The following is a 27,977-nucleotide window of genomic DNA, read 5'->3' on the forward strand; positions in this document are numbered from 1 at the left end:
AAGTAAGTGCAGCATAGAGCCTGCACTGCTGAGTCCCACCCCACCATGCCCCAACTCTGTTCCCCAGCCCCGATCTCCCTACTGCCCTCTGAATCCCTAAGTCCCATCTCCATACAATTTCCATGGCCTGATGTGGCCCGTGGGCCAAAGAGTTTTCCAGTTGCAGTGTAGACATTCCCCATAGGGATGGGAGGAGTACTTCTTCCCTTTGTTTGTGTGCACACACGCACGCATCCACAGAGACACTTTGTCTTTCACACAAGTAGTAGCACATCCACAGTAATACTTTGTGGTTGCATTCACATTTTGTTTTTCTCCATGTTTTGCAGAGGTTGACGAGAAACACCCATTGAGAACTAAGATGGGGCAAACTGGTCTGGTGTGTGTGAACGAACACACAGAAAATAATTTGCTTATGCGAGAAGAGGCAGGTGAATTACCTGGACAAATAGTTATTTTATCTTTATGGCATTTTTCCAAGTGACCAGAATGTATCTGGGAGACGATTACGTGAAATGGAATATGTTTTTCTCTTCAAGTTTCCTTTTGGCTTGAACTCAACATCTGAAGCGGGGAAAGCAAATACACTTAGATAAGTTAAAGCAGGAAGTTCAGATTAGTCCACAGGTCCCCACCTGTGGGGTGGCCTCCCCCTAGGGAGGTTTAGAGGAAAGTTCGGGGAGGGACTTGGCAGGACCCAGGCCAGCCCCCGTGGAAGGCAGGGAGAAAGTTTCACCCAGTCCTTCTCCACTTCCACTTCTGCTCCAGCCTTGGCCTGAGCCCCAGCTCCTGACTTCATTCCCAGCATTGGCCAAGGCCACTTCCAGAGCTATGATTCTTGTCCCAGCCCTGGTCTTGGCCCCCTTTCTCTTCTCGGCAACTCCCCCCACAACCTCTGAGGAGATGCAGCCACACTTCCAACCTCTGCTCCAAGGGGTTGGGGGAACAGACAGGAATAAGAGGGACATGACCCTGAAAAGTTTGGGAACCACTGGTCTAGTGGGTAGGGAGCCGGGTTCAATGCCTGGGTCTCCTGCAGATTTCTAGTGTGATCTCCGCCAGGCCACCTGGTGCCTCAGGTCCCCATTTGCAGAATGGGGATAGTTCTTCCCTGCCTCACACGGGTGTTGAGTGCACAAAGCCCATCAGTGCATGGAAGCTGTCAAGTACTGTGTTGATGAGGCCATAAAAATACAGCCATCCTCAGCCCCGGGTCCCAGGTGTGCTCTGGACGTTTGCATCTCCTGGCCTTACTCCACGCCCTGGCGACATCCCTAGTTCAGAGCGCAGCACTTGGGGAGGACTCCACGCTGTATTTCTGAGCAGGGCTGTGGAACAACAGAGGTAACTAGTAACCAGTTACGAATGGTCCATTCCAGGTTTGACATGAGACCCAGGGTGTGCTGCAACGGGACCTCTGGGGTTTCTAATCTATGATGTGTGCCGCTCAGGGATGAGCTCAAGAAAGCCGATAATTATCTACCAGCAGGTCTTAGCACCAAGTCCTTACTCATGCTTTACTCACCAGTGGTACATCTCCCATGGGACTCCCTGGGAATTCCGACTAGAGATTTCACAGGATGTACATCAGGGAAAGTAAACTCTCAAAAGCCTGAGGCTTCACAGATACCTGCATATCTCTTGGGGTGATAAAGCAGAAACCTCTTGTGCGGTGTTGCCAGGGGCACTAACAGCTACCACTGTGCAAGTTCAAACTATAAAGAAAGGTCTTGTGTGTCAGACAGTAGTTGACAGGTCCAAGACCAGCAGTTGACAAACAGTCCTTACCTAGCCCACATGGGTAGCTGTGCCCAGTCAGAGCGAGGCAAGAAAGTGTTGCCTGTGTATCCAGGTTTTCATACACCCTATGACTGTATGGGGTGGGGGTGGTTTCAGATAGTTAGGGGACAAAAGCTACACAATGGCCAAAAGTGGTCAATACAAAAAAAAAAAAAAAAAAAAAATCAGCACCTCATAACAGTTACTGTGGAAAATTTCAACACCACACAGCTCTTTCTCAGCAAGTATATTTAGTCATAAGGTGAAACCATTATTGAAAAAAACGTATTAACCATCATTCTACATGCATGCTAAAAAGCTTACTGAAGGTCACTGCCCCTCCAGGCTCAGGCACTAGTAAGTGTCAGCTTTTCAAATCCCACATATGGGTTTTTCCTGTGCTTACACTTTCTTAATTGTCTCAGAGACAGCACCTTTCCCCCCATGGCTCATTTAGACTTTTCATCATGCAGCCTGGGCCTTCGAGTTTGGCCCCATGCGATGGGAGATCAGCAGAGAGCGGCCCACACTTCATGGTGTAGCTTCAAAAGGCTGGGGTTTTACATAACCAGCAGTGGGGGAATTTGCATTCATCTTCTAGACCTGTGGTGGTCCACCAGTTCTGAAGCAATTGCCACTATAGTGGCTACTGCAACTGTGAATTAGCCACCCTCAACCAGTCAAATAGCCACATTGTTCAAGCCAATTAGTCACATTCAACTGGTCAACTAGCCACATGTGGCTAGCATGTTGGATGCCACGTTCTGGACAGATCCAAGGAAAACCAGATAACACTTTGGCTTGCGAAAATGCGTTCTCGGCTGGCACATTGTTCAATAATATCCTTTGGGCCCCGAAGCTCACATCTTCCCCACCGCCTTGAGGTTACATTCCCATCCCTGCACACAGTAATGCATACACCTTTCATCTAGTGCAGTGGACCCCAAAGATACTTGAAGGCAATAAGGTTGCCCAAGGATGTTTCAGGAAATTGCTGCATCTGTCACAGAGACCTGCCCACAGGTACTTACAGAAAGCAATGATACTGGACAGCAGGCAAAGACATAACAAGGTCCAGTGCCTGGTAGCTGGAAGGTTATAAAATTTAAACTTGAATGTGGGGGCAGGTTCTGCTTGGCCAAGCACACTGAGGAATGAGGTAAAGGCTGTGTCACTTGGACTCTTTCAGTCAGGCTCAGCCATCTTTCTAAAAGCTACGCTCTTATTCCCCCACGAGGAGTTGTGCTAGATGCTGCAGGAATCCCTGAGTGAAATTCTGTGGCCTGCCTTACCCAGGAGGTCAGATTAAGGGCTCATAAAGGTCCCAACTGGCTTTAATCTCTATGAAGATATTCCCTTGCTTCAGCATCCTTTTAATGCCAATGAACCCTATGGGCTGATTATGCCCCATGTTAAGAGGTGTTTACATCTACTTTCTCAGACATGGCCGCCTTTCCGCCATCTTTTGGACCAATGCTTCTCACCCTGTCACACATCACTTGCGCTCCCATTCTGTCACTGACACAACTGTCAGGAGCCAAAATTCTGATCTGCATCACTCTTACCAACAGTGTCCCCATTAAGGACTGTAGTGTAGTGTGTCCTCATTTATTGTGCTTGTTGCTTATTTTGGCAATTTCCTATTTTATCTTGTGGTGAGGCACTGGCCTGAGACCCAGGAGATATGGGGGCCACCCTCCTCTGTATGACTATGGGCAAGTCATTTAATTGCTCTGTGCCTCAGTTTCCAACCTGTAAAATGGGAATAACAACACATTACCCTTGTTTTGACTTGTCTGTTTTTTATTGTAAGCTCTTCAAGAGTAGGAACTGCCCTAGCACATTGGGACCCTGATCTTGGCTTAGGTCTCTCTGAACTACTTTACTACATATAATAACTTTGAAAGGCTACCCTTCTGTGTTGATCTTTAATAGGGTGCCAGGGGTATTCTATTTCATTCCTTCTATAGTTGCTCTTCTTAGGTAACGTCTGCCTTCAACTTTCCCTAACGAAAACTGCTCTCCCATACTAGTTAAATCATAAATCATCAGTGCAAAACATACTGCTTGTATTAAACTAGATATACAGAAATCAACATCAGCCAGGCATGGCAGCATCAGAGGAAACAGTTTGGAATCTCACACTCCCAATCATTATGTTAGGGGCTTCCATCTTTTAACAAAGGATGTCGTCCCATCAGTTTCTTTGTGTGAGTCTGTGAATCTGACTCCCCCCCCCCCCCCCCCCCACCACACATTCATTCGCTGGTGAGAGAACAGGAAGCTCTGCATTGCCCTCAACATGCTCATATTATGTACAGTTTTGCATTGTGATGACTATAATCACATTCATGCTTCAAGGCTTTAGTTGATCACCTGAAGGGGTCAGGAAGGATTTCTTTCCCCCAGTGCACAATTGGCTAGAGGTAATCCAGGGCAGGAGAAGAGGGTGAAGTTGAGGCAAGTGGGGTTTTTTCCTTCCTCTGGTGCCTCAAGGATTGGCCAGAGGAGGAAACCAGACAACAGCAGAGCTGCAGTATTGCTCTGAGGTGGTACATGGTCTTTTTCCCTGGACCTGGTTGGTGCGCCTTGCTCACCTGCAGGGTCAAACCGATTGCCATTTTCTGGATTAGAAAGGAATTTTCTCTCTGGGGAAACTGGTGGGAACCTCTTCTCTGTCTCAGGGCCTGGTTTGCCTGCTGGAGTCATCTAGGCAGCTCTCACTGAATCAGTTCCCTGCTAGCCTTGAGCATAGGCTTGGCCTGGTCTTTGCCTGTGGAGCACAACAGTTTAGCTTTCTGAGGAGTTAAAATTCCTTTAATCGGACACAAATGATTGCGCTCCAGAGCGGGGCAAGAGTGCGGAATGGAATGGCCTGTGATATGCAGGGGACTAGATGATCTAATGACTCCTTCTAGTCTTAGAGGCCATGAAATTACAGGTTGGTGTTGCCCTTTTAAGAGGGGACAGGTGAAATGTTGTCATGGTGGAGGTGTGGCTCAAGGATATAATCTGCATATTTTAGTGTAAATGCCTTAAAAACATTTCCTGGAGGCACAGGGTGGCTTGATCTATTAGGACACAGTAAGTGCAGCAACTTGCTATGGAAAAGCTGGAGGAAGTTTTGAAACCCTGCATTTAAAACCCAGCCAAGCCAGAGTTGAAAGATTTACAGAGGGAAGTGTGTGCCTCCGGCTAGGAAGAACACTTATTTATGGAAGCTGGCTCCAAAAGCAGCAATGCAGCTAGTGCTTTAAAGTGAAAATAGCCGACTATTTAACACTAGACAAGCGGGAAGAGACATTTCCCCCTTCCCCCCCAAGGTTCTGATCTTTCTCAGGTAAGAAACTTTCACTCAGAAATCAAAGCCAAGTCCCGTCTAGGTGGGGTGGGATTGTTTGAATGTTTGTGCATCAGGTCCAGAGAGCTGTGGGGTTTTGCTGTGATGCAGACTGTTATCTGAAGGCCTGGTGAGCAGCTGTGTATCTCCTATACCTGCCCCACCTATGGCCCCTATCTCCTTTGCTGAGGAATTCTGCCAGGTTTCTTACTGTGAGTCATGTAATCGTTTTGTATTATCACTGTCCCACAAAATGAATCGCTCAGGCTAGTGCATTATTTTGGCGGGGGTTGTGGGGAATGTATCACTTATACAGCGCTTCATGTTTTCAAAGTGACTTACAATTATTAATCAGTTCACCTTTCTGACACCCCAGGAAATACAGAAGATTCTAGCGCTTGTACCGGAGCAAATAAGTTTAGAAATGTTTGGGGGTAGGAGACAGGAGGGGGAGCAAACCTGCACTTTCAGTAAGAGCTATAGGAGGATGTCTTGGAAGGATTAAAAAATGGATAAAAATTTCACACCAGCTCACTCATTCCTTCAGCTATAAAAGCTACAGCGTGGTGTGTAGTAGGATAGATGTTTGCAGATTTCAGTGTCTTCCATGATGCAGCCGGCAGAAGCTACCTTATGCACAGAGAAATGAGCCTACTGGGTATGTGTTTGAGGTGCTGCTCTTTTGTAGCTGTGAAACAAGTCATATCTGCTGGACCTAAGGGTGCTGCCACACCCCCTGGCTTGAAATGGTTTCTACTCTATGCAGAATTTACAGTGTGGGTCAATGGCTCTCCGAACCTCCACTATGCAAATTCTTCCAGCATAGCTGAAACAAGGAAGGGTAGCTCAGTGGTTTGAGCACTGGCTTGCTAAATCTAGGGTTGTGAGTTCAATCCTTGAGGGGATCGTTTAGGGATCTGGGGCAAAATCTGTCAGGGATGGTACTTGGTCCTGCCCATGAGGGCAGGGGACTGGACTCAATAACCTCTCAAGGTCCCTTTCAGCTCTATGAGATAGGTATATGTCCATATATTATATTATTATTAAAAGGTCTTTTTCTCACTACCTCCACAATAGCACTGAGAGAGAGCTATCTGTGTATTTAACAGTGAACCATCCAGCCAGTGTGGGAGCACTAGAGCGTCATTAAAAAAGGTAGAGCCATCGGTTAACATTCATTTGCCAGATACTTTCTTTGCGATAGCCTTCATTTAGGGTTCTGATGGGCACCTCACTTTCAAACAGTCTGAAACAGTACAGGCCGTGGGGTTGTTGCCATGTCAGTCGCAGCCCAGAATATGAGTTAGATGAGGTCGATGAGGTAATAGCTTTTCTTGGACCAACTTCTGTAGTTGAGAGACACGCTTTTGGACCACATGGAGCTCCTCTTCTGATCTGTGAAAGGCACTCCAAGCCTCACTGGGATGCGTTTCCTGGACCTGAGGAAGAGTTTTGTATACACTCCAAAGCTTCTCTCTTTCACTGACAGCAGTGGGTCCAATACACGATATATTGCCTCACCTGCCTTGTCTCTTTCTTGAAATATGGGTTGCTAAACGATTGGTTCCGCCTTGAATTTAGCTATGGCGTTCTGTCTACGTTTCCCAGACCTGAAGAGGAGCTCAAAAGCTTTTGTCTCTCCCCAACAGAAGCTGGTCCTGTAAATGATATTACCTCACCAACTTTGTCTCTGACAGAGTCTATGCATGGCATTAGGACAATAAGTGGCCTGTGGGCTGAACGTGGTTTGCCAGGGTCAGCCCCTGGCAGGTTGTCTCACAGCCACTTGCAGCTTCCCCTGGCTGGGAATGGCGAACTGTGGCCAATGAGAGCTGTGAGCGGCCGTACCTGTGGACGTGCAGGTAGATAAAGTGTTTGGCGGCCTGCCAGAGCCTAACCCTGGTTGACAACGTGTGGCCCATGGGTCGCTTATTGCCCACCCCTGAATTAGGGCCTCATCCGGTGCCAACTGAAGTCAATGACTTGGCTTTCACTTTTACAGGTCCTAGAAGCTAACATACCTCCCATCTCTCTCTCCTGTCATCTGATCTAGTTACCTGCCTTCCAGCCCCTAACCTCCCCTATAACATGCTAATTAGACTCATCACTTCACTGCATAAAAGCCAGCTCTGCAGCAGCTTTTCAGCAGTGCAAAGCAGCACTGGGTCAGGAAGTACAGACAGAGTTATTTGAGATAATTAAGACTCTGGCCTTCACAGTTGAGCAGACATTTCCAACCTAGAATGAAGCTCTGTTCTCTTTCTAAAGTCTCTCCCAGACAGTGCATTTTGGACACTTATAAATGGTTAACAATTAGGAATAGACGGTATAAGCCTATTACAGATATGAGTAGCAAGTGTAATAGGTGATTATAATCACCTTAAGGAAAGATGAATAAGCTATACAATGAGCAGTCTATTGTCCAGATGGACTATGTAACACTCTATAACAAATAATTAATCGTTTATTAAAACATTTATTCATCAATTATTAATCCTTTATAAATATACCTCAGTAAAGTGTTGACCTAATTTTCAATGTTTCTAAAATTCAATCTTTTTTCCATCTTTATATTTCCTTCTAACTAATATAATTGACATTTATCATCTTTTTAAAATATCATGGTTCATTCCCCCCCCTTCCAGACTCTGGCTGACTCTCTCCAAACTATTTTCTTTTCTAATTTGGCCTTTTGGTCTCTTATCTATTTTTACCTTCAGCGTTCACCCCCTCTGCCAACTTTTCTCACCTCCATTGCCTCTCTTCCTTCTCTAAGCCTGGCAGGATGGGAAACGGCATATTGGCCCTGTGCCTGGAAGCAACGTGGAATGTGTTTGCAAGGGTGACTGAATGAATTTCTTTGTCACCCTCTGGGGGACACCACCCAGCTCACAGTAATGTCAAAAAGAGCCTTCCACTGATTTCACATCCCAAATGTGTCTGAGCCCACAGCTCTGCAGCATTAGTGAAGACTCTAAGCTTCATCTCCCCAGCTAGCAGAAGAGCCTTGTGATTTCCTCAGTAACAAACCAGCCCTTTGGGACCTGTTTCCTCTGCCTGTGAAGCAGTAGAATGTGAGAGGGGGGCTAATACTTTTTGTGGAAGCTGGGTAAAAGAACCTCATGATTATTTTCATTGAAGAGTGACACCAACAAGGGTTATATAATGGGGGTTAGGTTGCACAGAACACACTGGTGGTGTTGTTCTCGAGCAGCAACAAAGGGCTTAAGAAAGAGGGCTTAAGCGCACAGATGTGCAATTCCTTTTTGTATGAGTGCAGGCTGTTCCTACCTGCTGGGTAGAATTTCAAAGCATGTTATTAATAGTGATTAGCAATTAGAGAGCTCATTATGTCTTTAAAAGAGCTTAACCAGTGGGAAGTAATCCCTACAGCATTCCTGTGAGGTAGGTGGTGGTGTCCCCTTTTTTTACAGTCGCAAGGAAGAGTGAAGGACTTAACTCCCTTAGGCTTCTGTGACAATCTCACCTTTAACAACTGGCTACTTCCCAAGGAGACGAGGACATCAGTGATAAGGTGGCTTGCACTGCTGCTGCTCCTGCTAATCCCCACTATGTGTAGAAATAGAGGATGGCACTGTCCGTCTGGTCCTTTCCCCTGCATTATTGGAACCTCAAGCGAAATCCAGTTTGCATCTGTTTCTGAGGCACAGGAAAAGCAGGCAGCATTGCAACACAACGGCACAATCTTTTTTCCTGCATCCACAGTGCGTGAGTGTAATGAGGAACCAGCCCCTATTGGGACTTCATCTGGAGGTACGCTCCGGTTAGAATCACACGAGAGTCTCCCCTAAGCAGCAGGTAGCTCTTTTGCCAGCCAGGGCAGAACATATTTTTGTCGTATCCTCTCCCCCATTCCCTTTCTAAGTGGTTAAAAAAAGGCAAAAAAAGCTAACATCCCTGAGCATCACAATGGCATAGCACCTCCTCTAAGTCAGTGCAAAGGGTGACTTCCTGGCTCACCCACTCCTCCAATGAGCCCAGCGGCTAAGACTCAGTAGCAGAACTGCACAGAGGAGGGAAATTTCATTTTGAAAAGGATTTAGGGGTTTCTACCTTTGGCTTTGTTCTGACACTGAGCAAAACCAAAAAATTTCAAAATACTTCATGAAGGAAAATTCTGAAACATTTTGTTTTTCATTTTGATTTGCCCCCTTAAATGCTTTGAATTTATCATAACATGAACTACAAAAAAATTGAAATGAAAAGTAACTTCATAAAGAAAAATGTAAACTTTCCCTTACAAAAAGAGCAAAGCTGTGTGGGTTCACTGTGGCTGGAACTTAATTTTCTTCCAAAGCAAAGTTCTGGGGAAATCAACCAGATTCAGTGACACATTTAGATTTCAAAAGAACTACTCTCTGTCTCTTTGGAATAAGTTAGCAAGTCACCATTCATACTGCCTCTCATTAGGCTACCGGATTCCTTTTTTACCTTCCCGAGTGAACACAAACCTACAGAATGGTAGATGTTCCGCAGACCATGATTTCTGCTCTGATAATACCTTTCACTTGAGGATCTCAAATTGCTTTACAAACGTTGATTCAAAACCTTCCACTTACCCCCACAAAGGTGCATGTTCATTATCTTACCTGTTTTATTAGATTCATTGGACTTTTCAGAAGTAGTGACTGACCTTTACTAATTTTAATAAATTGACCTGTGACAGCACTTCTAAGTTTTGTATCTATATACACAGCAAGAGGAGTTGGGGCGGGCGGAGGGGAGGGAAGGGGGAGGAGGAAGAGAGGTTGACCTTTCTGATCAGCATCCTCCAAAACTAACACAATTTCAACTGCTCTCACTACCACCAGTCTTGCCTTGAAAGCTCATTACTAAGACAGGCTTGTGTTTGATGGCTCATTACTAAGACAGGATTTTAACTGTCTTGTAGGTTGGAAAGTGAAATCAAAGTCTTCTCCATCGTCCCCTTTGGGAAGCCAACGAGAGCTAAAGATGGCCACTCAGGAAAAAGAAGTATCAAGTGCCATTGACCTGGAGGAAATAGGCACGGAGAGGCAACCCAAGAAAGGTTGGTTCACATAAGATGGACTGTGGGTGGTGGACATCACACCTCAGTGAGGAGGGACTGTCGGGGGCGGGGATGAGTGTGCCTTCTCCAGCCTGCCCTGCGCTTCCCCCTCTTAGAGCCCTAGTGCCTGCATTCTTGGTGAGTAGGTGTCTGCTGGACTAAACACACAGCGCATGGTCAGCCTATGAACTCCTTGCCAGAGGAGGTTGTGAAGACCAGGACTTTAACAGGGTTCAGGAAAGAGCTAGATAGATTCATGGAGGCTAGGCCCATCAATGGCTATTAGCCAGGGTGTGTAGGAATGGTATCCCTAGCCTCTATCAAAGACTGGGAATGGGTGCCAGGAGAGGGATCACTTGAAGACTCCCTGTGCTATTCACTCCCTCTGGGGCGCTTGGCATTGGCCACTGTCGGCAGAAAGGATACTGGGCTAGATGGACCTTTGGTCTGACCTGGTATGGCCGTTCTTGTGTTCTTATGTTCTCTCAACAACTACTTAATTCATAGCCAGGAAAAATGCCCCACAGATGATGCAATCTGATCATTTGTGTGCGTTTATCCTATACCATACAGATTTCACCCAGTAGACCAGCATTTCTCAAATCAGAGGTTCTGACCCAAAAGGGAATTGCTTGGGGGAGGAGGGTGTCGCAAGGTTATTTTAGGGGGGGGAGTCACAGTATTGCCACCCTTACTTCTGTGCTGCCTTTAGAGCTGGGTACCCTGCACAGACTGCAACACCCCACCAGTAGCAATGCAGAAGTAAAGGTGGCAATACCATATCAGGCCACTCTTACTTCTGCCTTGTTGATGGTGGCTCTGCCTTCAGTGCTGGGCTCTGACTGAGCAGCTGCCACTGTCCCGCTGCCCAGCTCTGAAGGCAGTGCCACCGTCAAGAGCAGCTCAGAAGTGAGGTGGCAGTACCACCACCCCTCCTCCAATAACCTTGCAACCCACCCTCCCCCCGACTCCTTTTTGGGTTGGGGCCCCTATAATAACAACATTGTGACATTTCATATTTAAATGGCTGAAGTCATGACATTGAGGATTTTAAAAATTCGGTGACGCTGAAACTGACCAAAATGGACCATGAATTTGGTAGGGTCCTGGTTTTAGCTACTCAGGAAGTGAATTTTACCCTCATATAGTTTAAAGGTATATTGCAGCACTTAAGCTTATTTTAAAGCAATTTATGCAAGAAAAGCTAGAGACCAGTCCTCAGCTGTGTCATGCTTATGCTGAAGGTAGAAAAGGAAAGTTGGTACTAAGCTCTTTGGAGTGCACCTGACCTATAGCACTGGTGTTGTAGGGTGATTGGGGCTATTAAAATAACAAGGATGACTGGGCTGCATGAGATGTAGCTTCCTCCCACTCTGAAATGCCTGCTGTGCTAGGGAAAGTAGAATTATCCCAACTATTCCAGCTAGGGAACAGAAACCAGAGACTGTAATGACTTGCCCAGGGTAACTCAGGAAATCTGACATGACCTGGGAAAATAACCCAGGGCTCTAGCATCCCAGTGCAGTTCTCTAACCTGAAGCCTTTCTTCCTTGGTCTTCTAGACTATACATACACGCCTCAGTGTAATATATGAAAAAGCACTGGATGAAAGACCCCCTTCCTTTCATGTACATTCTGTACGCTCACTGATTATCTGCCACCTCTCTCTCTCTCTCTCTCTCTCTCTCTCTCTTATTTTGTTGACTCTCAAGTGTGCAGTCACAGTAGCTTCTAGGGGCTAGATATAACCCTAGCGTTGCCTTGCTGATAGAACATATCTGGCACTGATGGCATTTCCTATATGTTTCCGTCTATTACACAATAACAAAAAATGCCACGGATGGACGTAGGATTGATCTCTGTTCTAACACTCTCTTTCTCTTTACTGTTTAGAGCAGAAGACGTTTACAGTGGAAGAAGCTGTGGAAACCATTGGGTTTGGACGGTTTCATATAGCGCTCTTCCTGATCATGGGCAGTACTGGTGTAGGTTTCATGTTTACTACCTTGAGCCTAAAAATCCTATTTCAGTGCCCTTATCAGTAGGGAATAGGAATCATAGACTTTAGTCTTACTTCTGACCTCATCTTTTATTCACCATGGATTTAACAGGTTGCCTGGGAGTACATGGGGTCAGCATTGGTCAGCAGTTGTTATTCTTAGTTCGCCTTCCTTTCTGCTTTGTGCAATAAGCCATCCTGGAAAACATGGAAACACTGTAGCTGTCTGCTAGGATCAGACCGGACAGTGACTGTGCCCAAAGATTTATAATTTGAGCTAAAAAAGTGACTCCACTAGCTGAATAACCAGCAGGCCATTACCTTTACTGTTGCCTGCCACTAATGGGTGACATGATCAGCCAGTTCCATGATTGCTTCACAACATTCCAGGTTGGTGGGTGGCTCTGGAGGGTATACATGTTCTGTTCCAAATGAATGCCCTGACTTTTGGTCATCTGGATTTCCAGCCCTACTACAAGTGGGATTTTTTCCCCAATATGCAGTGGAATGGTTCACTGTGCTAATGTTGGCATGTTTGCTCCTGAAGGTGGTAGAAGCCATGGAGATCATGCTAATAGCTGTTGTTTCTCCACTCATCCGTTGTGAGTGGCAACTTCACGACTGGCAGGTGGCTTTAGTGACAACGGTATGTGGCTTTTATAACCCGTTAAGCTTGAACTCTGTTAACAGTGCATGGGGAAGGAGCAGTATGGGTTCGTTTTAAACACACATTTCAGCAGACCAAAAAATGATGCTCAAACGCTATGGAGACATACAAGTACTCAGAAAATTCTAACCTAATATACACTCATTTTATTTATTTATAGGCTCTTCCACAGGGCTCTTCTCTATAGTATCTGAACATATCATAGATGTGAATTAATTTTATCTCACAACAGCCCTTTGAGGGAGGGACAAATCATCATCATTTTACAAATGTGGAAACCAAGGGAAAAAAGAAAGAATAAATGAATAGCCCAGAGTCACGCAACAAGCATGTGACACGGTCAAGGTCAGAATCCAGCTCTTCTGAGTTCAGGGCCTCTCCTTCTTAAAGATTTGTCAAGTATCGGGTCCCAGACTGAAATAGTAGAGGATACTACAGTTCTGGATTAAGCCACCTTGGGAAAGCTGTGAATGAGACACCATATACATGGCTCAAGTCACAGTTATGAATCTCTCCATTTCAGGACTATTAAGTTCAACCACGAATTTAGGAGCAGTGCCACATAATACACAGGAGGTGTGGGAAAATCCTTGCTGATTAACCACAACAATGTTTTAATCCCTCTTAGATGGTGTTTTTTGGCTACATGGTGTTCAGTGTATTCTTTGGATTCTTAGCTGACAGATATGGTCGCTGGAAGGTAAGTGAAAGTTCTGGAGTATTCCATTCTCGCTGCTTTTAACAGTGGAGCCAGCCTGGCAAAACTCTCATCGTAATAACAAGGTTAGCACTGGTGAACTTTAACCACATCACTCAATCAGTCTTTGCACCATCCCTATGAGGAGGCTATTGTTCATGTCTCCTTGTACATATATACCTGCATAATGAATCAATGGCAGGACTGGGATGAGAATTTAGTAAATTTTCATACATGTTCTCCTCCAGGTAAGCCTCTGAAACTTAAACAAAGAACATGGCAGGCACCACTAGATCGCTCACAAACTATTTCAAGGGATATTATTACCCTATTCCTAGGCACTCCACATCCCAGAGTTAGAATTGGGTCAGGAAGCTGAGCCCTTGTGTCGCCTCACAATAGGCAGCCAGACTATATGACAATGAACACTTGTGACAGAGGGTAGAGAAGTTGCACGGTGGTTGGTTGTTGGAAGGGTGCAAACGTATTCAAAGGTTTATGGAACCTTGGTCCCTTTTGCTTCCCTTTGAGTTTGATCTAAAGCCCTTTGAAAGACTCCTCTTGGATCTGGGTCTTTGAAGAGGTCCATGTAGAAGACTGGAGCCATCTGAGTTATAGGGGGGAGGGATAGCTCAGTGGTTTAAGCATTGGTTTACTAAACCCATGGTTGTGCATTCAATCCTTGAGGGGGCCATTTAGGGATCTGGGGAAAATCTGTCAGGGATGGTACTTGGTCCTTCTGCAAGGGTAGGGGACTGGACTCAATGACCTCTCAAGGTCCCATCCAGCTCTGAGATGGTATATCTCCATATTTCTAATAGGGGAGAAAACCTGGCCCAACTCTATTTATTTAGCAACTCTCTCGGGCTATATCTGTGCAAAAGCATTTGTAGTTGGATTTCTGGTGGTGGTAATGTGCTAAGCTGGCAGGAGAGAGAACTCTTCTATCAGCTTAATAACTCCTACCTCCAAAGTAACCTCTAGTTTAGATAAGGTCTCCAAGACTGAGGCTTTGAATTTCCATTTGGGGTCAGCTGACCTGTGCTTTATTTATGTCCAAAGTCAGCAAAACATTAAATTCTGCTTGAAATCTGTCATGACCAGGGATGTTATCCTGAACTGGACCCTAATTTTAAAATTTTCCTTTCTAATCTTCCCCTTACAGATTCTACTGATCTCTTTCTTATGGGGGGCCTATTTCTCCTTGCTGACGTCATTTTCCCCATCGTACATCTGGTTTGTTTTCCTCCGGGCCATGGTGGGATGCGGTGTGTCAGGCCATGCACAAGGGTAAAGTATTGTAAACAATAGGAAAATAGAACGAAGAGCACCTTTTCATGGGAGCAGATCAGCTGAATTCTACCCATGTCTCATGCGACTAAGTGTCAGATTTAATAAGTAACAGAGCTGGTTGGAAAAAATATATTCTCATTTTATGCTCCCCAAAAATTGTTATGATGATTTCCCAACTAGTGTACGTGAGTGAAAGACTTACTGGCAATCTGGTTCATGTGCCTTTTTTCCAGGGCAATGAGGAAAAGACCTATAGCAGTGGTTCCCAATCTTTTTTTATACCAGGGACCAGCAAACCCATTCACTAACTTTTGGTGGACCAGTAACATTTTCTTGGCATGCTTGCATATTCATTAGTGCCTGCCTTGTCCCCCTCACCTAGCCCTGTGCTGCCTCCCAGCTGAGCACTGCTCCCCGGGTTGCGGCTGCTCTAAGGCTGCCATGCTGGGCTCCGCACAGCTCTCCAGCCACCCAGCAAAGTGCTCTTCCACAGCTGGGAAGAGACCCCGCCCCTGCCCAGCACTGGTTGGCTGAAAGGCGGGGCAGGACATGCCTCTCCCAAGAGCCACGGTGGGAGTCGTGTACCCTAGCCCCTACAGCCTTGGCAGCCTGGCAGCAAGTGGTCTGCGGCCTGGCGGTTGGGAACTGCTGACCTATAATACTTACCTCTGGGTAGCCAAACCAGAATGTACTTCGAATTGATTTAATTTTGTTAGATTTCAGCCTGTTAAAAGTGATAACATAATTCTATAAAATCATACCACTCTGCAGAGTCCGAATTCAATCCATGACATCTGGGGGGGGGGGGGACGACAATAGATTCTCTAGTCTAACCTATATATCAGAGGACAGTCATTTCCCTCTGTATTTAGCCCATAGAGTGATGTGGAGGCAGTTTACTCCACCTCAGGTAGGAAGGGGAAACTATAAGGAGTAGACAGTCAACCAGGGATGACATAAGATGGCTGGGAATACAGGGGAAATGAGGGAAAATTCTCCCATTCACTTAAAAAAAAAAAAAAAAAACCCTCAACCAATACCACAATGCCATGGAATCCTTTTAAACAGAGCTTTACATGACAATCCTGAAGACCCAAACAATCTAGATTAGACAGGGGCAACTAATTTACACTAAATAAATGACAATGGCTTATCAATGGTAGGTGCTGTGCAGTTACCATGGTAGGTGGGTCCCAGGACACTCGAAAGACCAGGTGGTGAGGTGATACCTGTTCTTGAACCAACTTTAGGTGGTAAGAGGGACAAGCTTTTGAATTACATGGAGTCTTTACACTGTAACACTAACACTCACAGTATTGTCCCCGCTTCTACTCCTAACCCCCAATCAACCAAGAATAACAAAAAAAGAGCAGGAAAAAATATCTAAAAAATTAAAACAAAAGCTTCACCACAAGAACAGTTTTTATTCAGAAAAGGTAGAAATACTAGAGATTACATGAAATCCACCTCAATTTGCAATGGCTGTATATATTTTAATTTTTTATTTATTTTTTTAAATTTTTTTTTTTTTTTTTTTTTTTGTGGAAGGTGCTCAGACACTATGGAGATAGGAGAGAGAGACTTTACATAATTTAGTCTTTTCCTACCAAATGGGTATCAGATGTTGTCCTCTGCTTTCTTTCATGAACATCTCGGCATGGAAATTGAGATTAAAGGCTCATGAATTCCACAAGGAATAAACACGTGGGAATTAATTCAAATAAAAAAGCTAAACACAAAAGCTGTCCAAGTGACCTAGTGTGGTGTGTTCTGCTGTAGGAAGCCTGGATTCACTCTCAGTTCCCAGGCAGAGGTTGGAAGTGGAGCTGGATAGTATTTTTCAACCCTACCATTTTCTCACGAAGAATGGGATTTTGTCAAAAATGAAATTTTTCGTAGGATAGTGTAATTTTTTAAATGATCCCTTTAGTTGTTTTGACAGGAAAGTTTGAAATGAAGTAAAACATTTTATTTCAAATTGAAATACTTCATTTTAAAAAAAACTAAACTATTTTTAAAATTGTGAATTATCAGATTGGAGGAGGGTGTTTTCCCCTTTCCCATCCTTTTCTCCTTTTTACCATTGAATGTAATAGCTGAATGATGTATGTTGGGTTTTCCCCCTCACTTTTTCCTGTGTTTGGTTTGGTTTGTGTTTGGGAGCAAATCAGAAAATTCACAATTTTTCATTATTCTCCCTCGCCCTCCATTTTTCCACTGTCTCTCTTTGGAATTTTTTTTCCTCCTTCCATTTTCCTCCACTTTAACTTTTCAAACCCTATTCAATTTTGGAAAAGTTTTAGAGTGGCAAAAGAAAAAATAATCTTCTAGCTTGATTGCCCTGTAATTTTTTGAAGTTGGAGATGTTTTGAAAAACTATAGTGAGGAGGAAAGAAAAGTGAAGAACACTTTCCCATTCGCATATTATTTCTTTTTCTGAACTCAGTGGCAAAAAGGGGGGAAAGGGAAAAAGGGGGGGGGGAAATAGTGAAAATTCAATTAAAAAAGATTTCACCAAAGGTTTTAGGGAAAATCCTGCAATTTGGAAACAAATCAGAAAATTCACATTTTTTTTTTTATTATTCTCCCCTCCCCCTTTTTTCCACTGTCTCTCTCTGGGGGGAGTGCTATGCCACTAGGCACTTTGTCCTTGAGGAAAAAAGCATTCCTCTGCAGAAGCTACTCAAGGGGACTCTGTTGGCCAGGTAGCAATCAGAACTGATAATTGCAAAGGGATGCAATACAGCTCCAGGGTCTGAGAATAAGAGGGTGAAGAAACAAGCCCCTCAGGATACCTGATCAAAACCAGCCTTTCCTTAACTTGTCCTCATCTTCACAGGCCATGCACTGTGTGTGGAATCCATACAGCTCCACAGAGCCTGCCCTTAGCTATGTGCATGATGTAACAGGCCGGCACTCAGATACTTGTATCCTGAGAATGTGACCTCAAGTGTACGATTGAATTGGCATGATAGGGCCTCCTTGTTCCTGTGGGCAGATATTTGTGCAGCATGGCATGTTAACCTGGCTTGATATTTGGCAGCAATCTTTGCTGCAGGAGCAGCAACATCAAAGGATCTCTGACCCGGGGGCGGAGACACACTGTTAAAGGACCAGAGACTCTTCACTGCTTAGGGACAAACCCTCATCTGCAGTAAATGGCCACAGTTCCAGTAAAGTCAGTTGAGTGACACTCATTTACTTCAGCTAAGGCGCTGGCTTTATGGTATCCAATGAATCATGCTCACAAATGGTATGTGCATTTAGCTGCTGGGCATTCAGTTTTCAGTTGTCAGCAGTGAAAGAGCTACTGTAATTGTGTTGACTGACAGCAGAGTCTAAAATTGACTGAGCTGGCATTTCTGCTATGTGTCGATTCTCATTCGCTCTGTCATTTTTTTCAGACTTATCATAAAAACTGAATTCTTGCCTACAAAATACCGAGGGTATATGTTGCCCTTATCTCAGGTAAGATTAAGTGCAGTACAGCCCAGAATCCCATGAGATTTCCCGTGTCTGGTTCAGAAAGCGGATTTCGAGCCTGTTTTAATGTGTTCCACAATCTCTGAATACATCTTGCACACAGTGAGTGCTTCTCATTCTCAGTGTTTGCCTCAGCAAACAGCCTGCATTATTCAACATGTTTTTATGCACCGGCGTGCGGACGAAAGGCAATTTCTTTTCTGATAATTGGTGGCTCTGTCCATGGCACTGAGACATTGATTGACAGCTGACATTTGGCCTTGTGGGTGCCATGTTGATAAATGCGTTGCCTGGCCTAACAGTACCACCTCAGATGGGCTGTCAGTCAGATGCTGGGTCAGCAGCTCCATGACGTTTCAAGACAGTACCCCGTTCTGCAGCTAAAAATCGAAAGAGGAACGTGGTTCATGGCAGCAGACTGGACTCTGTCTAGCTGGAAGCAATTTTCAGTCCTCAGAATGGGGCCAATGAATCAACGCAGGCGCTTGATATTTTTGGAGAGGACTTGAAAATCGGATGTGACTCATAATAAGAGATTAATCAGCAGGTGGTCCCGTGCTTGTCCCCGATTCATGCACATCAAAAGCTCATCACAGAGGGTGGCATAATGGGCAGTTTCTGTTCAGGAAGGGCTTGGCACTAGAAAAGTGAAGGTACTGTAGGTCAGGGCTGATAGCCACTACCAGAATGGTGTGAGTGGCCAGGAATGGATCAACTGAGGTGGTTGTGGGTTAGGCCTGAGGTGCGCTGGAACACATTGTACCGCCTAGCAAGGGCTGCTGAAAGCTGGAGCTGCTTGAAGGATTTCTTCGATGAATTTGCCACTTTTTAAAAGTGTTTCTGGAATTATCTGCAAAGCGCTCATGAGACGCAGGGATTTGTCCAACTGGTCAACCTGCAGAGGGGCCGGAGCCTTCCCAAAAGTGGGGCCAGAGGCTGGAGCAGGGTTGGTGAGTCCCCCCCTCTGCCTGGGGTGGAGTTGAAAGCAGCCCCCTGCACGTGTCTCCATCCCCAGGGCAGGTGGTGAGACCCAGGTTCCCCACTTCTGTCTGTGTGGCTCTCCCAGACCCAGCTCTGGCTGAGGACAGGCCTTGGAGCAGCAGCCCAGCCACACTGCTTAGGCAGCTGTTGGGGGCCTGGGTCTCTCCACCCACCCTGGGTGGGGAAGGGAGCTGAAAGCAGCCCCTGGCCCAGCATCTTCAACCCTTAGACATCCCACCCAGGACAGGTGATAGGGCTGCAACTTCTTGCCCACACCAAGCTTCAGCTCCAAGCTCCTCTTTGCCTCCCCACCCTGGCAGGTGTGAGGTCATGGATTCGCCACCTGCCCTGGGTTGGGCAGGAAGCCTGGAGGTGGGGACACAGTTGGGGACTGCTCTTGCCCTCCCACAGGCAGGTGGAGAGTCCACACATGCAGCTCCCACAACTGCTCAGGTCCCCTGGGCCAGGGGATGGAGCTTGGTGGGGGAGCAGGAAAAGAAGGAGGTGCGCTCCAGTGAAGAGTAGATGGGCCAGGTCTGTCCACTTCAAAAAATGCGAGGGCCCTGGCCCTCTGGTTCGGTTGCCACTCGCAAACAATAGTTGTGCAAACATTGATTGGTCTTTGCCATTTTCATGGTCTTGTAGCAATGAGTATTCACTTTTCATTATTCTCCGTTTGAGCCATTGCCACCTAAGTCATTGCTTCTGTTTTCACTTAAGATTTATGAAAAAGAAAAAACTTTTATTCTTTATTTTTTTATATTTTTCCCTTTCCCCAGATTACTTTAGAACAGACGGTAGCTTTTATGACTTTGTTCGCTGTTCGTTGTTGTTTAGGTTATTGTGTAAATAAAAAAAGCGTTTTTCCTAATGGTTATAAGAGAACTTCCAGGACACACATGCTTTCAGGTATTGGGACAGATTCTCCTCTGGTGTAAAATCCTTGGAAAGTCTGGCTTACTCTTGGCACTAGCATTTATAGCACTATTGCTTGTCACAAACAGTCTTACAAAAATAGAAAAAGCCCATTCATATGAGTGTTTCTGAGTAAGCAAATTAAAAGGCTCATGAACAGCAAGTTCAAGAGTTGCATTTGGCATGATAAATGCATGCGGCTTTCTGTGCTCATTCACAGCTAACTAAAACTATTCTGGGCCAAGTCTCACTATAACTTACGCCCAAATCTCTCCAAACTGCAACTCTCCTGACTGTGTCTGGGTCACATCTCTACCACGTACAACAGGTGTGGCTAGGGAAAGTTGCTCAGACAAGAATAAGACAAAAGAGGGTTAAAATATATACACCACAGCCATCGGCTCCTTTCTTGTAACCTCTTACTTTCCATTTGAAAGGTATTTTGGTTGGCAGGATCCTTATTAATTATTGGACTGGCATCAGTGATTAATCCAACCATCGGCTGGCGCTGGCTGATCAGAATTGCCTCCATTCCAGGCATCATCCTCATCCTGGCATTTAAGGTGAGAAGAACACTGTCTCCCGCCCAAAAGAGCACACTAGATCTGGAATCCCTAGGCATATTTTGCCATCAGTCGATACAGACATCAGGACCTGAAGGCCTGACCCTGTAGTACTATTTTCACCATAACCTACAGCAGCCTTCTCCTGGAGACAGGTTTTGAAGAGCCCACTCTAGTGACCAGCAAGCAGGGACCTGCAAGAGACAGACTCTTTCTACAGATTTGCTGCTCCTTCATAGCAGCATCCTAAGACAAGGGCATCAGGTGTTCTGGATCTACACTGTGTTCTGATATTGTGGTGGTGGAGAAAAGAGGAGCATGCAAATTTAGATGAAATTAGAATGGATTAGATTATATAGAAGTTTGCAGTTTATACACTGGCAAATTTAGGAATGTTTTGCTGTCAACCTTGTAGTCAAAGCCCATTTGAATAACGCTTTACATTTTGTAAAGCTGAGAGAATAATTCACAACAAACAACATATCCATCAAAGTTAGCCTTTTAACAGGTTGCAATGTCATCATATTTATTCAGTGTAGAGCATATTTTCTCTCTCTGGACCGATGTGAATTCTCTGTGCATATTGCTATTTGAGCTATGTTGATTAGCAGTGATTGGTCAGAAAAATCACATAGCTGTTAAAATCCATTCCCTGATTGGATGATCAGCCATTCATGTCTGAGGGTATGTCTACACTGAAGGCAAAAATATGATTAGCAGGTGGAATAAACAAAATTGTTCTAGTTTATTTAGCACAGCTAAAAATAGCAGAAGACCTATGTGGCCCCGCCTCTTCCTTTCTGGCTCTGGCCTGGTCCCTATCTCTCCCCACCTGGGGGAGTGTCACTCGTCCCTTTGTGCTCCTTCCACCAGTCACCTTATAGCTTTGCTTTCCTACCCCATGCTGAAACCCAAACTCCTACATCTTCACTGCTATTTTAGGCTTATATTATGCCTATCCAAGATGCAATCACATCTTTGACTGCAGTGTAGACATGGCCTGAGATGAATACCTGTGCTCGCAAATATAAACTAGGATCTCTGTAAGTATCTATGTCTTGAAATTTGACGTGTCTGAACACCTCTGCTAGTGAAACTGTTCTGCCTGATTAATTAATGGAAATAACAAAAAAAATTCAAGCTGCCTGAAGTCTTCAAAGCTTTTATTAAGCTTTTATATGTTGTTCTCAACTTAAAATTCAAGTTAGGTATAGTTTAATTATTATTTTGTTTTCTCTACAGTTTAAAAAAATACATTTTCTTTTTATTGATTGGCTTATAGTGGAGATCAATTGTTCAGTTAATTCTCCAAGAATCTATTGAATATGTACAAAGAATTATTGTTATTTAAACCCCTTCTTTAGCACTGTTTGTATATTGGACCAGATCTTCGGGTTGGGTAAATCAATGTAGCTCCATGAATGCCGATGGAGCAAGACCAATTTACACCAGCTGAGAGTCTGGCTTTATATTTACATAAGTGCATTCTTAGTGGATTGGAAAACTGAACCATGCAGCATCAAAAAGAAGGGAAATCCGATTACTCCTGACAGTCATATAACGCTCTGTCTTGCTGTTTTTCTAACCAACTTGCATTTGCAGTTCATTCCAGAGTCTGCCCGACACAATGTCGCTACTGGAAATAAGGAAGCTGCTGTTGCAACACTGCGGAAGATTGCCAGGATGAACCGCTCAGTAATGCCAGAAGGGATCCTGGGGGAGCCTGTTAATGTGAGAGTTAAAATATTTTCTCTCCTCACGCTAATGGATCGTTCCTGGGCAAAGGGCACAGGATTACTGGGATTCTAGGGGACAGGGCTTAAGCGTTTCATGGTCTAAGCTTTTCTACTGTATCTGGCTCCATTTCACATGGATATTGAATGCCAAGACACAGAATGTTGATTTTCTATTGAAAAGAGAGAGCTCAGCCCTTTCATTTTAATGGATTTATTATCATCTTCTTCATTCAAATGAACATAATGCTGGGGAAATGTTTGCTTTTGCTGCCATAAAAAGAGCTGTCAGTAGAGCGCACTTCTGCTCACCTCCCCAGCAGTCTTTTCTAAGTTACTGAGAGATCTGGCAGCAGTTCTCTGGATGCAGGAAATTCACATCTATCTTCCTGGAAGAGCATAGTTCGTAGATGAACATGGAGAAGAGCTGTTTGTTTCGGAGTCAGAGACCACAGTGCCTCGGATTAATACTAGCACAGCCAAAGACATCTCTGAGAGGAGACAATTGCAGATTTTTGGCCTGACTCAGTGATTGACGATGACACTCTGTATCAGTTAGATTCCTCATGCAGCTCCAGAGCATGCTAGTATCAAGTGTGGAAATCGCACATTTCCAAGTGAAGAGCTAGAATGATTCCTCCTCCTGTGCTAGTGCCAGAGTGAAGCATGACTTGCTCCCCCGGATCTGCACTCCAATTCCTCAAATGAGGACTCCATATAAACAACCCAGCGAGCTCAGGGAGCACTAACAATGAAAAAGGGGGGGGGGGGGGGGGGAAATCACAGACTGCTTGAAATTGGGCTCATCCTCCTTCCCTTCCAGACAGAACTGCAAAACAAGCATTGGGCAATTTAGTGGTGGCAGTAGCCAGGCGCCCCTAATTCTTTTTGATTGCCCAGGTGGGCCTCAGTGCTCCTACACTCATGTGGGGGTGGTACCAGCAGCGGTGAAGGCAGCAGGATGCCATGTGGAAGCCCTGGCCATATCAGAAGTGTGCGCCCAGGAGCACAGCAGCACCATGGCAGTGACAGATGTGGGAGAATGGAGCATTTGGGGGTCAGCTCTTTATTGGTTAGATATGGCTCAGGCCCTGCATATCACAAGGAAAGGGAATATCATGTGCGATTGACTCACTGGGTCTCAGTTAGAAGTACCTTGAGCCTGAACCAAGGGAATCTTCAATACCATCACCCAGTTCTTAGGGGTCCCTATTTGAAACCTCTTTGCTGCTTATCTAATCCCATAGGCACTTAGCATTGGCGACGCATGCAATGTACTATTGGATTGGCATTAATTAGGATTAAAAATGAAAAGCCCTCCCTGTGGGCTTGTAGATTTTCCGTAAAGAAAGCCCACTGGCTCTGTGTTCTGTTCAGTTTAAAGTTATGCACGCAGCCATGTTCAACAAAGAGGGAAAAAATCAACTTGAAACATTCATATGAGCCCCCACCCCTCTCGGACAAGTGATGATTGACTTTCTTCACGTCCAGGGCAGTGAAAATCTCGCCTTAGATATGCCAATCCTGTAGTGTTACTATATGTCTTTACTTTCATATTGGATAGCCCAGTGGCTGACAGCTGGCTAGGTGCATAATACAACACAAGTGTACAGCCTCTAATTTCTGACTCGGTTGCTCACTACTGCATTTAAGTCTTATTCCATAAAACGGAACAACACACGTGGCAACTGCTATCAGCTCAGGGTGCATTAGCCAAACCAGAGACAAATAAGTATCCAAATCCTTTCCCAGTTTAGGCCATGATCCAGCAAGTTCTTGCCTGCAAGTAGAGCCTGAGAACATGAAGAGTCCTGCAGAAGTTAAGTGGATTATGGCTAACTTCCTAGTGGAAACATAAACACACAGTCTCTCTCCAGCCCTTCCCCTTTGATCAGGCTGACAGGGAGGAACAAAGGGGGCAATTGCCCAGGGCTTTGGGCAGTTTAGTGGCAGTAGCAGCCAAGAGCCTCTGGCTCTTTAAATTACCCAGATGGGTCTCAGGGCTCCTAGGGGTGGTACCAGCAGTGGTGAAGGCAGCTGGGTGAGCATGTAGAAGCCCTGGCCATGTCAGAAGTGTGCGCTCAGGAACACAGGCAGCAGCTTGCTGGACATCAGCCAGAGCAGGCACCGCAATGCCCAAATATCAGGTGGACTGCATCTGCGTGGGTGCAGTTTGTGGATGCCTGGGGGGGGGTCTATTGACTGTTCTGCACTGGAGCCCAGAATTCCTGTCAGTAGGCCTGCTTTCCAGTCCATCTGTGTGCTTCTACAGCACGTTGTATGTCTGCCTTTTAGCTCAGCAAACACGTTCATGTGTGTAAATATGTGGTAGCAGCAGAAAATTAGTCCATGAGAAGATACTTTTCTAACCTTGTGCTTTCTATTCAATAATTTGCAGGAAAGAAGAGGTAGATTCAGAGACCTATTGGATCCCAAATACTTACGAACTACTTTGCAAATATGGATCATATGGTAAATGTGTTATTTATAGCATAATTATTTCATTTGACTCGGGGGTAGGAACCTGATGAAAAAAGTCTCCCATTGACTCTAAAGTGAGTTGGCCCAGACTGAGTGACCTGCAGTGTATCTGGGATAGGATGGCCCATCTGAATTGGTTTTAATATTGCTCTCTCACCATTGCGTTTCCCAACATGAGAACCAATGCTACCTGGCTATAGTACAGCTAAAGTACCAGTGAAATAGGTTTCAGACAGAATGCTGTTAGCTCTTCTTCATTCTATTGGCTTTGGACAATTAAAAATGAACTAACAATGAAAATGACCTATTATAATTGACCTCATATAGATCAATATATATTTTAAGGGCACCACTGTTTAGAATTATAATGAGACAAGATGGATGAGGTCACACCTTTTATTGGACCGACTTTGGTGCAGTTTGAACCAACAGGAGTTGCTCCAATAAAAGATAGTGCCTTTCCCACCTGTCTCGCTTGGATCTTGGGACCACCACTGCTACAACACTGCAACTTAGGACTGCAATGTACAGGTAATGGGTCTGTGGAAGCTCGGTAACCCAGAACCTTGGCATGTTAGTTTCAGAGTCTTTTGTGATTTTTCTAATTTGGCAAAATACAGTTTTTCTATCGATTGCCACATGTATAAATCAGCTTATGTTCTCCATAGATTACTTTTCTGTCTTCTGTCTACTTCACATTCTCTCTGCTCTAGACAGAGATGCTATATGAGTCACGTTCCCCCTCCCTACGCCCCCCAGACAGTGCTAAATTGATTTTAAAAATCATTGAACAGAATGGAGAATGAAATGGTCCTAGGTTTTGCTAGCAGGGGTTTGCTTATAAATATTGAGTGAGTAGATTGCCCCGGGAGAGAATGTTTCAAAAATGTCTCTGCACAAGCATGTATTGAGACACACTGTTAGGGCCATCTCCACTAACTTGTAAATAATACCATGTCTCCTTTCATCAATGGGTCTCAAACAGCTGGTAAACATTAAAAGGTAGGTAAGAGTAATATAGTGATAACTTACACTCATCATGCACTCACCTCTGGTGCAGAACATGGCAACTGTTTAGCAGCGTACAGCATGATATGAGAGGAAAATTCTAATTGAAACCGCAAGGCTTTGACAATTATGCAGACAGGCATTTGGCTTGAGGTTCAAAGCTAACCCTCCACATGGCAGAACCAACAGCCTCTGAGGACTCTTGAGCAAAGTGTGTGTGTGGGGGGGGCGGGGGGGGGAGGGGGGGAGCTGGCTCTGTGTTCCCAGAAAGGGTGGAGCTGAGGGCAGCCAGCTTTCCACACTGTCTGGAGCACACAGCCCGGAGCACACAGCCCCCTCATCCCTGTCCTGAACACGCACCACAGTGCTCCGGCAGCAATTTAAAAGGACCAGGGCGTTGGCTGCTACAGCTGCTTTGCCCCCACCTGTCTATAGGCCTCCATCCATGTGAAAAGTATCATGGGAACTTTAAAGGCCACAAGGGACCAGGAGCTTGGCTTTATATTTTATACTTCGGTATAGCAAGCCCAACGTCAAAGACTTTTTAAGAACACTAAGGGTTCAGTGCTGCCATAGGTGTTCTGCGAACTTCACATGGAAGAAGGTAGTGGTGGTAATTCCTCTCCTAATGCATGGAGTCTGAACAGAAGACTATGTACCACATAACTTCTATTCCATAGGACATCAAAGCAGAGCTTAAGTGAAACATTGACCCTGTTCTGGCTTTGAATTTCACCCCGTGAGAGATTTATGCCCATTTTACAGATGGGAAAAGTCACTGCCACTTCCCCCCAGCATTAATTGGACTTAAGTCCTTTTGAACCGGGACTGTCTTTTTTGTCCCTGTTTGTACAGCACCTAGAACAATGGGGTTCTGAGCCATTAGGGGGAATTCTAGTACAACTAAATAATAACAATACTCCAGTAAAGAACTGGGCCTCCTCTTTTGAGAAAGAGGAGCACTTATATGACAACTGAAATTGTGTAACACATTCCCGACAACCAGTTTGCTGTGGCTATACAAATAACTGCTGGGCTCTCCCTGGACTTAAGATTTCCAAATGCTAAGTGTTATTTACCTGTTTTGCTTTGAGATTGTCACTGGGCGTTTAATCCCTGGTGAGTTGTACTCCTCTACAGTTCCATGAATCTGTGATTATTTCATCTTGCCCGTGTTGGTTTTCTTTCCCCCCAGGCTTGGAATATCTTTTGCTTATTATGGTGTCATCTTGGCTAGTGCTGAATTACTGGAGCGGGACATGGTCTGCAGTTTGCAGACCATAGCAGTGAAGGAGTTCGGGGATGACTCAGAGGAAAGCCACAGCCCGTGTTACTGTCGCTTTTTTGCCCCTTCGGATTACCGGATCATGATCATCAGCACAATTGGAGAGATTGCATGTAACAGAACATCTCCATGTTGTCTTTCTGGGGCTGCTTCATAAGTTATGCGCTGTTTAATTCCGCAGATTTGATTGCACACATGTGCACAAACAATAGATAAGGTCTGGGAGGAATTCACCCTGTACACAGAGCCAGATAAGGCCAATGCACTACTTCAGGGGGATTTTACTGGGTATGCTTTGTGCTGGTGTCACAGGGAAGAGTTTTCCCTTACATGAGCAACTCATTTTTAATGACAATTGTGGACATTTAACTGGCAGCTCTAAATAGCCCCTCTGAAGAGGACACATAATGACTTTCTTTTTTTAAATGACCATAGGAAATTATTTACATAGTAAGATCCAGATCCTCAAATATATTTGTGACTGACTTGCACTGAAACCAGTGGAGGTTAGGTACCTAACTACTTTTGAAGACCAGATCCTAAGTTACCAGAGAAACAGGAACAACTTGAAGGCAAAACTTTCAGACAACTAATACAATGACTTCTGGAAACCTGTATGCCAGCAAGAATTGCAACATCTCCCCTGTAGGAAACTGAACGAGGCAAACATGTGCTTTAATTTAAAAAGGCTATTATTTTCAGT

The 27,977-nt window shown here is 44.9% G+C and overlaps 1 protein-coding gene across 1 annotated transcript in view; it reads left to right on the forward strand.

The window, feature by feature from the left end:
• The first annotated feature begins 4,861 nt into the window (after positions 1-4,861).
• The window catches only part of SVOPL (SVOP like), a 31,083-nt gene continuing 7,967 nt past the window's right edge, over positions 4,862-27,977 (forward strand). The window contains exons 1-11 of the mRNA XM_075939555.1: positions 4,862-5,119; positions 10,032-10,169; positions 12,063-12,154; positions 12,716-12,814; positions 13,464-13,535; positions 14,698-14,822; positions 18,230-18,293; positions 20,642-20,767; positions 22,370-22,498; positions 24,899-24,972; positions 27,185-27,387. Of these exons, the coding sequence (XP_075795670.1) occupies positions 10,094-10,169; positions 12,063-12,154; positions 12,716-12,814; positions 13,464-13,535; positions 14,698-14,822; positions 18,230-18,293; positions 20,642-20,767; positions 22,370-22,498; positions 24,899-24,972; positions 27,185-27,387 (1,060 nt within the window). The 5' untranslated portion in view covers positions 4,862-5,119; positions 10,032-10,093. The remainder of the gene's footprint in view (positions 5,120-10,031; positions 10,170-12,062; positions 12,155-12,715; positions 12,815-13,463; positions 13,536-14,697; positions 14,823-18,229; positions 18,294-20,641; positions 20,768-22,369; positions 22,499-24,898; positions 24,973-27,184; positions 27,388-27,977) is intronic.

The sequence above is a fragment of the Pelodiscus sinensis genome, chromosome 1 (assembly GCF_049634645.1).
Source record: "Pelodiscus sinensis isolate JC-2024 chromosome 1, ASM4963464v1, whole genome shotgun sequence".
In the NCBI taxonomy this organism is placed as follows: Eukaryota; Metazoa; Chordata; order Testudines; family Trionychidae; genus Pelodiscus; species Pelodiscus sinensis.